The sequence below is a fragment of the Molothrus aeneus genome, chromosome 6 (assembly GCF_037042795.1).
Source record: "Molothrus aeneus isolate 106 chromosome 6, BPBGC_Maene_1.0, whole genome shotgun sequence".
NCBI classification, from domain to species: domain Eukaryota; kingdom Metazoa; phylum Chordata; class Aves; order Passeriformes; family Icteridae; genus Molothrus; species Molothrus aeneus.
The window spans coordinates 35,962,928-35,974,131 of NC_089651.1; the positions used below are offsets into that span (position 1 = coordinate 35,962,928).

The 11,204-nt window shown below is 34.6% G+C and overlaps 1 protein-coding gene across 1 annotated transcript in view; it reads right to left on the reverse strand.

Annotated features, from left to right (window-relative positions):
• HEATR5A (HEAT repeat containing 5A) overlaps positions 1-8,640 on the reverse strand; it is a 55,573-nt gene extending 46,933 nt beyond the window's left edge. The window contains exons 1-6 of the mRNA XM_066552176.1: positions 8,600-8,640; positions 6,878-7,125; positions 5,660-5,871; positions 2,731-2,839; positions 2,066-2,215; positions 1,632-1,803 (exon numbers count right to left, since the gene is read on the reverse strand). Of these exons, the coding sequence (XP_066408273.1) occupies positions 1,632-1,803; positions 2,066-2,215; positions 2,731-2,839; positions 5,660-5,871; positions 6,878-7,003 (769 nt within the window). The 5' untranslated portion in view covers positions 7,004-7,125; positions 8,600-8,640. The remainder of the gene's footprint in view (positions 1-1,631; positions 1,804-2,065; positions 2,216-2,730; positions 2,840-5,659; positions 5,872-6,877; positions 7,126-8,599) is intronic.
• Positions 8,641-11,204: the final 2,564 nt, after the last annotated feature.

Here is an 11,204-nt window from a genome sequence, read left to right on the forward strand (position 1 = left end):
GTCTCTATCCCAAACCTCAGACAGGGCAGATCCCCCTCTACTACACTTAGCCAGGTAAAGACACAGCTACAGGTCCTCTTAGAAAAAATATCAAGTCACCTTAGCATTAAGATAGTCCTCTAAAAGAGTGAGGAAAAAAATATGCTCGCAAGTGTTTAGGAAAATTATCCATCTGCAATTCCTATTCCAGTGTTTTATTTCTTGATAGAAAGCTCATTTAAAATCCATGCTGGGACATGTATGTGTAAACTTAGCACAATGACAGCACACTGTGCAAACTGTCCTAATATTTTCACTGCATTTTTCGTTCTCTTTCAAGGATTCAAATGAGAAAAGGAATGAGAGGATTGGATATAAAGATGTCCAGAAAAACAACTTAACAAAACCCCCTCAACATCAGCAGGTTATCAGACGCAATGCACAAATTTCAGAAGTACAAATTTCTTCATGTACTGCTCCCTCCACCTCTCCCCCAGCCCCTTCTAGTCCCCATCTAGCTTCTGCCCCACTTAGCTCTAACTTCTTTATAACTAAAAATAACTAAAATAAGGACAAAACTCCTTGAAATAGCCAACCAAATAATTTATAAGCTTCTTACATAACCTTATCCTAGAGCCTTAGAAATAACAAGTACATTGCTTACATAGATTAAAGGAAACTAATGCGTCTATAAAGAGGTCAGAATATTTTTTTTATTTTATTGAGAGAAGAGCTGATTTTTTTCTGTAACACAGTAATTTTCTCCAAAAATTTCTGGGGGAAATACTTTGTAAACTAAGACTTCAGAGTCTACAGTGCAAATGTATTTAGAACACCCTGTATATAGAACACCATGTATACAGCTCAAATACACAGCCTCAAGTATTTTGAAAGACAGTAAGTTGGGCTGAAAGGCATGTCATTTTGTCATTTGCTGGTTGTTGCACTGAAAGTCTTCTCTGTTGTCATTAAAAGCAGAACAATCAGTCTGAATCATACTTATTCTGTATCCTCTTATATATTGTTTAGATTACAATTAGACATTTAGCTTGGGGCTTCTAAGACTAAAACCACTCAGTCTGAATCACACAAAGTACTGGAGATGGTAACTTTGTGCCAGGATGCTTCAGTCAACTCAAGTACTGTTACATAGCTATTGTGTGAACAAAACTGCCTGCTAATTTCTGCTTCTGACCATATTTATACTGCTGTCCACTGACAAGCCAGATATTGTATTGACTACTGCAGAGAAACAGCTTGAAGGTATCCTTAACTTTTTAGTCTGACAGAGAGACTGCCTCAAATCTTAGTTATTTCTAAACTGCTTAAATTAATCTTGCTTTTCAATTCCTGAGGTTACTAATTTCTCTCCATACAACAGCAACCTCATAGCGGAGAAAAAGTTTTACTAACTACTTTCCATTGTTTATTATTTTACAAAGATAGATAGATAGATAGATAGACAGACAGACACAACCAAAAACCAGCACTTCACAAGAAAAAAGTTAGAAAAAAGACCAAATTAGAGATATGAGCAGTCAGAAGAAGCTTACAATGTGATTTTACTTCAGGCTTCAACAGAACTTGAGAGTTTCTTATAATCTGACAAACTTTTACAGATGAGGAATCAGCAAAGAAAGCACATATTTTACCTGTTATCTGCTTAGATGTTAGAGCTCTAGCCAATATTGTGCCTAAAAGTTTTGAAACCGCTAATCGTACATCATAATTGGAACCTTCAAAGGATTTAAAACATAAGGTAACAACACTATCCAGGTCCGTACTCCACATAAATACTGCTTCATTTTGAAGTTCAAGAAGACACTAGACGAAAAAAGGGAAATAAAAGTGTTTTGACATGGAAAAGCAGTCAGTAAAAATTTTAGTTTGCTACATAATACACTGAGTTCTCCCTAACAAAATAAGCACCTTGCTTCATACTAAAATTACTTTCATTTTTTCTGCCGAATAATATCAAAGGAACACACACAGGCAAAAAATATTTATACTTCTGTGTTCATTGATCATTAAAACAGAATTTTATGTTTTTAGGGAGCTACTTTCAACAGCTATTGGAGCAGTTTACCTTAGCAGCAGCACAGCGGACAGCCATGGATCGATCTGTCAAACATGATCGGGCAGCTTTGTAAATATCTCTGTGACAGGGGATAGCAGCAGCTCCTAAACCATTTAATATATTTTGCAAACTAAGCATGATTTCATAACGACCTTGAGACTGAAAAATGAAAAAGCGAAATGTTAAAGTTTTGTAACCCTAAGTTCCTTGGAAATACAAAACGCCAACTACTGAAATAGGTAAAAATGGCTGAGTCTTTTAGTGATCTATTTATACTGAAATAAGTTAAAGCAGATAACTCACCCCAAAATTCTATAAGCAAATGAAAATAGTAATTCTATGTTCTATTGAAAAGCAATAATTACAAGTATGAAGCCCAAAACAAAAAGTAAAAGCTATAGAGAAAATGTTCTCATTAATAACGCAATTAAATTTTCTAATTTATCAAGTACTTTAATGAAATCAGATAAAGAAAAGCTGTGATCCATCCTTTTATAGTCATAATCCATTAACTCTAGTACTTCTTTAGAATTTAGACACTGATTTTTATCTGACTTTTCACAATTTTTTTTTTTTGTATTTTGGTATCATGCATTTTCTCTTATTCATTGGTCCAGCTACCAGCAGTAAAAATCCTTTTATTTTTTCATTTTTTAAACATGCTGTTCCAATACCTCTGCATTCTTCATTGCTTTAAGCACATTCCCAACGGTGTCAGTAAAACTGTTTCCCAAAATTCTTCCCAATTTTTTGTATAAATAGCCCAAGCATACCACCGCAGCACTAAAACAAAAGCAAATCCAAAGACGCGTGAAAATGGATGCACTAAGAGATGAAAGGGATTAAGACGACTGAAGTAATCAATGTGAAAACAGCAAAATAACTAAACAGGATGTCCCAAAAATGTAACTGGATCATCAAAAGGAAAAAAAAATGGTGTGTATGTGGCACACACCCTCTAGAAGAAATGCAGATACAAGAGTTGCTAAAGTAACTGGGATAATACAAGAATTCAGGTAATAGAATCTTCCAGTACATTTCACAACAGGAATAGTTCTCACATCCACCTTTAAACCCTAACATTAATTCCTTACTAAGCATGCTCTGTGTCATGCTGCAGCAGATGCTGCCAGAAGTCACCAGGGACAGGTTTATTTACAATTTGATGGTTGATGGTAGACTGCAAATGGTCTAGTAATTACAATTCTGTCATTTATGTAACATAGTACGTAATAAGGAAATACCTCAAAGGAAATGAAACTATAAACCCACGTCCCTTTCATTGTAGACAGATTCTGAATTTAACTTAATTCAGAATTTCATTTAATTCAGGTGAAATACCTGACAAACAGATTCTGTGTGCTCACTAGCCTTTCCTTTAGCAAAGGCGAAAAATACTAATACTGAGAAAAAAAAAAATAAAGAGGTGCCTAATCCTTTGAATAATTAGTTAATGAAAATGCTTTGCTTTTGTATTGACAGATCTATAACAGATCTATAAACCAATTAATTTCTTGAATACAAAGAGAAAAATAGTTATATGCTTAATCAGCTTTCAACTCTTTTCCAGACCTACTTAAATACGTAGACATTGCTGAGCATCCCTTTCAACAAACATTTTGCTTATTCCCCAACTGAATTCAAGTTCAACATATATAGTTTTAAATTCTCATACTGAATACATTCTTAATTTAAAAAATATATTTAATATTTGCAGTAATTCCCTAAATGCACAGTAAGAAAAACAAACCTAGTATCCTTTATCTCTTATCATACTACAATATTACTTTCATGAAAAACCCAGTTTTGTTATTGCTTTTATCCAACTCAGTACACACCAACAATTTCGATTTAAATTTTGTTAATGGTGTGCCTGGGAATGAAATTACAATTTTCCAACTTCCCTTCTAAATTAAACATCTGATGGTCACAGGTACTCTCCTTAATAAAGTAATAAGCTGCATTCATGCTGCATGACCTGTTTATTTGATTTGGTAGAGCATTCACATCAAGCTGAGTTTTAGTAGCAGATGAGCACCTAACTAAGGTTTTGTTTAAAATGCTTGCCTAAAACATTTTCATCTTCCACATATAGGAAAGAACAAAAGTGATAATCTATGAGATAAAAGACCAATTCACTGGAATCTGTATTTAAAGGAGTTCCCAGGTGTATCAACATATTGTGAACACTGACGGTGAAGTGTTGCTACGAGACAACATGGGCATGCATGCTAAATGTGGACAGATGGCAAAGACAACGCTTTAATCAAGGTCAAAACAAAACAAAAAAAGCAGTTTTTCTACACTGAACACCAAGTATTTCATATATTTGCAACCTAGGATGAAAGATTTTACTCAACACACAGTTCTGTAGTTCCAATTATTTTCTGTAGCCTGTTGTCCCCGTGTCAGTTCTACCAGAAATCCATTTAAAAACTTTATTGAAGAAAATCATATTTTACAATTACCTTTTTCTCCATCTCTTTCTTCCTCTTCTTACCACTGCTTACATACCCAGGAACAGGTGGTGTACACTGCCACCTCTCTCCCTCTCCCTCAGCTACTACTCAGCATTCTGGCTTTGATCATCTCCCATTTCTGCTTTACTGCCAAAGGCATCCCCCATCCCTCCTTGCTGTACTGACATCACCCACTTTACCCAGTGTGGTACATCACAGCTGAAGTGGGAAGACCTGCAGAGCTCTGTCCCACATTACAACTCAACTCTAATGTTAATGCATATTATTGTTAAGAATGTAGTATAGTAATAATTTACTTTGCAAGACTAAGATCTTTTACAGCAAACTTATTCCTAACTCAAAAGACTGTACAAGAGATCAACTGGAACAAGAAGGAAACAAAAAAACAGGTATAAGAAAATACAACTTACTCCTTGCAAAATCTATTTTCAGGAATCTTTACTTGTGTTGTCAGAAACAGGTTTAGCATCCAAAGTAAAGTAGGAAGAGAGATCCTGCTCTGCTTTCAATACCATATCATTAATGCAAAAGGATGTTCATCTATCTTTACCACCTTCTATCTCATCTTTATTACCTCCATCTTTAATTTGCCTCACTATAGTGAGAGATGTGCATAATTTTGGGAATGAAGGTTATTCATAACATTTCTGCACATAAAGATTTGGCTTCACATTCAGAAGTAGCAGTTCATGTTTCCCTGCTCTGTTGATTAGTCTTTCAGTATTTAGTTACAAACATCTCAGATGTTTTTAACTATATCCAGTTTCCCTCCTGAATTAAGAAATGTACTCAGCAACTGTCGTTTATACCTGCAGTTGTGCTTGTCTGTTTTACTGCTCTTCTCAGCACTATTACTACCTTTTCCTTGTTTTTGAAGCACCTGTCATCTCATAACTCTGTTATCCATTGTTGGTATTCTCCCTGGCCTGATTTTCATTTGTCTGGCTGAAGACCACCAGGTGTCTTCTACCCTTTTGGTTCCTGATGCTCATATACAACATGGACTACCAGCACAATCTTTGTTTTATTACATATTTTGTGACAGTGAACACAGATGCATCTCACCCCTTAAGCCTGTCTCATTACTACTGGATCTGAAGCTTGAGGGTAAAAAAGCACTTACAGTTTTGTAGGCAGATAACTTGGTGAGTCATCTTTACTCCGAATGAGTTCATTGCATTTGTCAATTGTTTGGTAAACAGAAAAAGTGTCTCCAGTGCTATAAAGTACAGCTAAATTCTTGGCAAGAAGCCGTCTGGTAGGAGGTCCTGGTGAATTGTTTAATAAAGAAGTCAATTGTTCAACCAGTTTCTTCTGGTTTTCCCTTATGTCAGCCTGGAAATAAAATGAGTAACCAGTTAAAACTCAGTTAAATTTAAAAGTTAGTTACAGATAATTAATTCAAATTATCTTTCCTTTTCATTATTACCATTCTGACAATGACATTCTGAACTACAAATGAACATTTTATTGCATTTTTATACTTAAAAAAAGACATTTCAAGTATACAACTATTTTATTCTTCTTAAAAACCCAACACTTTTTTCAGAGCATAATTATTGCTAGTAGCGTTTCAAGTGTATTTTCTCTGTGGCATGTCAATGCTTAAATCTTTCACCAACAAAGCCGCCTTTTCTTTCTTTTTTTAATGCCTACTTTAACATAAAAGAATTCATAGATATATAGTAAGTTTAGTAGCAAATAACTTTAAAGAAGAAGCTGAGTTTCAAGAACTTGAGCATTAGAAAAGAAAGAAATTCCTTAAAACAATTATCCAGTCGTATATACATTTTTTAATACTCTTTAAAAAAAAAAGAACCTGGCACTGTTTTTCATCACAAATAACAACCCTTAAATAGCATTATGTTAGTTAGTTTATTCTTACATGTCTACATAACCTACTCAATACATACTAAACAGTGAATCAAACAATTGGAGAGTTGGCTGGAAATAGATCTTTTATCATTTAACTAGGAAAATTAAAAAAAAAAAAAAAACCAAAGAGAAAGATGTTACATTCCTGCTTGGTAGAGAAGAATCAAATAATTGTGCAACACTAGGTGGAAGCATTACTTACATTCTACATATTGGGTCTGCAAAATCTTGCAGTAGTAATGGGAATTAAAAATAATTAAAATTCCTTTCATTGGACAAGTGGCTCTGTCGCTAGAAGGGCTGTGACCAAGAACTTATAACATTTAGAAAGCTCCTGCTAACACTGAATATACTTTTACTCCTTGTACATACAAGACATGAGACAAATAACATTGCAGGTTGCTCTTTGATTTTAAACAAAATAATAAAAAGATGGCCTTTTCTTCTCAAGTCTTATTACACTTACTCTGCTAGTCACTGGTAAAAGTTTTTCCAAAAACTGTAACCATTCAAAAATGAACTCTGCTTTTTGAAATTCACCAAGCTGGTTATATGCTTCTTCATTAAGTAGTAAACTGTGAGCTAACTCCATTCCTTGAAATTTTCCTCAAATCTTCTAACAGTGCAGAATGAAAAAAAATCCAATGAACTACCAAAACTACATTAATCAGTTTTCTTCCTCATTAATATCTGGCAAATCGAAAGTTTGAACACCTGAACAGAAAAAAAAAAAAAAGTTAATAAAAAATCAACAATCACATCATATATAATATTAATGTTTGACTCACTAAAATTAAAATTTCAAAGGAAAGCCTAACATAGAAAGGAAATTATAGCAGTTTTATTTAGATATTCTTAGTAATAGCAAGTGTTTTTGAAAATGAGATAATGGTATTGATGTAATATGCCAGCTGACGTTAAATAAACATCTGAATATATCAGGACTGATTTTCCTTCACCTTGTTTTGCATGAAGTGAAGTTTTCTAGTCCTTAATCATATACCTGAAAGTAATGACCAACTGACCTCAAACACAATGATTTTGTTATCAAGAACAAAGAGCAGCAAAAGCTGCAACCAACAATGAACAAACTCCTGTTAATTATATTCACAAATATAAATGCTGACATATTATTCAAACACTTTCAGTATTCTCACTGCCAAGCAAGGCATAAAACGCCTCCACAATTTCATTGCTGAGCAAACCTTTAATGATATCTTTTGGAAAAAAAACCCGAAACCCAAACCTGAAAAGATTGTTTCAAAACTCAAAGTTCTAAAGAAGCTATGTTTTACTTTTGTCTCTCAGACTATTTTGAGAACTTCCACATTGTTGATAAGTAAACCAAGATGGAAAATACTTGTAATTATATCTTCCCCCTACAATATCTAAATGCCATATAGCCTCAAAATATAAAATAGCCTCAAAATATGAAATGGAATATTCTGTAGGCTTCACAAATAAAAACAGTCAGGGAGATTCTGGTAACATGTGAACCATCTTTTAAACTCCCAAGCAAGTTATCCTTTTCAGAGGTCACTAAGACTGCTGAACATAGTTTTTCCTATGCAGTAACAATATTATAGTGTAAAGTGATCCTTCAAGTAGTAGATGGAGAATACAAAGCACTGGTAAATAATTCAGTACTCAGCAGGCTGTCATCAAACACAGAGCAGAAGGTTACCTTTACCACTTTCTATACATTTTTATGTAAAATTTACTCACAAAAAAAAATAAATTCACATTTAATTTATCATCATGAACTGTCACTTCAAATCTACCTGAAATACCACACTATAAAATGGCAAGCATATCTAAATATACATAGCACATTATACCTCTACATATTTTTTTCTGCCTAGGTACATAGAAGTTCACAATTTATCAGTTATCTCTCTCCTACAATACTCACAGAATTTATCTCTATCCTCACATTTTTTAAACATACCAAAAAAAGTAGGATTAAGTGTAGAATTTCATCACTGCTTAGCATGAAAATGACATGTATAAGTCACAAATGCTCCTTTTTTCCCCTCACCCAAGGCCTGTTCAAATATCTACCATATCAAAACCACCTACAACCACAGCAAATTACTCAATTTACATGCCCATCTCAGGATTACAACTCACAGTTGTTTTCCCTATGAAAAGATCAGAGTTTGTTGTCAGACATTGGCACTTAACTCACCTAGCAGATTATTTCTCCTCATTGTAAAAACTGTCTCTCTGCTGCTCCAGGCTTTTGTATAAAGGATGTTAAGAACTCAGTTTTCTAGGAAAATAATTAATATAAAGATCAATGTTAGGAATAAAAGCACATAAGATACAAATGTTTCTACAGAAAACAAGAATTCCAAAGTCTTGCAATACCAGCAATGTTTATTAAGTAATAGCTCACCAAAAAAGACTGGACCTCCATGAATATTATTAGCTCTTTATATACTACATTTAAATTCAACAGACCTACCATATACACCATACAACTGGGGTAATTTAACTACTGAAACCACCTTTCTCATTTCTGTTTTGTTAACTCAGTTTAATTCTAAACCAGTAAAAAGTAAGTTCAAACAGCATTATAACCATAATAATTTTCTAGAAAGATTATGCAACAACCAGCAGAACTGGCAAAGGTGATTCAACTGTTCTGAAAATTTCATGTACAATACTATCTATACATGACATGAGGATTATCAACCCATTTTCCTAGCCTCCAGATATAATTTTAATACTAGAATTCACAGGCAAAAACATTTCCTTTCAAAACTCATTCAACTTGAACTTATTCTGGTAGGACATAAAACACAAGTTGCATTTTATTTTAAAAGCATACACTTTTCAATCACTCTTCAAAAGAGTAATGCTGAAAACAAATAAAAAGCGCATGTAGATATCAGAGTAATCCAAAATTCTTTTTGCCTGGTGAACCAGTGCTCAGCCTGCTGAAGAAAAGGTTCAAGATGACCTCACAGCCTTTGAAAGGGTAGGTGACCAAGTGGATGAAGACAGATTCTTTACTTCATAATTAATACAAGGAAGCTTCCCTCTTGACAGAAAAAAAGATTTTCACTGTAAGGATTATTGGCCACGGGGACCGGTGTTGAGACACTGCAGAAACATCAGGGGTTTCTAACACTTGACTGGACAAAGCCCTGAGCAACACCATCTCAAGTTATTATTGTAACTTGTTTCTAAATGAAACACTCCAATTGTTTAAGCACACATTTACAAAACCAATATAAATCTATTTATTTTTAGGCTAAATTAAAGAAAGAAAAAACTGTTCTGGTGTAGTTGCTGATCTTTATAATGAACATATGCTAACATGACCAGAAACACTACCGTTTCTCAAAAAAAAGACTATTAGGACTGAATTAAAAGGCTGTCTGCTTACTATGCAAGGATTAGTTTTGTAGAATCAGAACTGTCCATGCAGGAAAAAAAAAAAAATTAAAAATCCCAGACCTGATCTTTCCACTGCTGATCAACATGCAAACCTCAATTCCACAAACCTGTATAGACAGCAGCATACTCCCTACTCTATGCAAAAAAACTTATTTCAAACACTTATTCCCTTCAATAAGCTGTAAGCCGGCACACCAGGGACACTCATGAAGTTTCAAAAGTAATGATAAAAGAAGGGCACGTGTATACAAACTTGGGAGAAGCAGGGCAGGAATGTAGGGCATTAAGTTCTCCTGCAGCACATGGTTTTGCAGAGAACAGAGCAAAAGGCACAGCGCTCACAGTGCAAAGCTGAACACAAGCACAGGACTTGGGAACGAGCTGCGTTGGATTAATAATAACTATGTCCTTGTTATGTACACAACATGTTTCCAGGCAATTTCTAAGGCGAAGAAAACATCAAACCCAAAGCCACAGTGTCCAGACACGGGTGGGACTCTGCTCTAATTGGAGGCGTGGCACAGCCAAGCTCTGGGCTGGGCAAGCACCAGGAAAGACTGAATGTTCTGTCAGGAACTGGAGCTGCTCGGCCATCCTCAGCCCCAGTAAATCAATGCAAGCACAACCTAAGCACATAAAGATGCGCCTCTATTTACAAGAAACCCGTGTTTAGAAATGCTGAATTATTTGATAGTGCTTTACCCCCAGTGATATAATTTTGATGCTTCTCAATATGAAAAAGAAATCTGGGGAAAAAATGTGAAATATAATTAAATGAGATGTATGCTATGCCATCAACCAAACTAAAAAGGCACATATGCCTGATGAAATCTTTATTTGCCAATCAACATGATGCCCTATCCTTTTAATTTTGTCTTTAGGTAACTAAAGTAATTACAAGAACTACCTTCCCATCAGTATTACAAGAACAGATCAATCAAAAACGCCTCCTTTTTTTTTCCTTTTTTTTTCCTTTTTTTTTACATTTATACTATGCTACAAATCTGGCACAAAGATTTATTGGCCAAGGCAGAAGTTGTTCCTACTTACTACTAAAAATTTTTTTCATTTATCAACTGCCAACTTGACAAGCAGGATTGTTCAAGACGGGTCAGAAAAGAGCTCAGAAAAGCTCTTGGAGCAAACACTAGATGGAATGCCACCCTGTAAATTGAAAGGAATACAGGGTGCATCAAACGTTAAAAGGCAACAGCAACAGTATTGTTGAAATTTCTGACCAACCACAATGAGGAAAAAGGGACCTGTAGTTTTTAAATAAAAGGTGACTCATCCAGGGTAAGACTGATATGAGTAGCTGCCTTTAGCTATTGTCTTACAAATATGAGAACCCATAGACCACCCATGATAAAGTTATAACAGAGTACAAA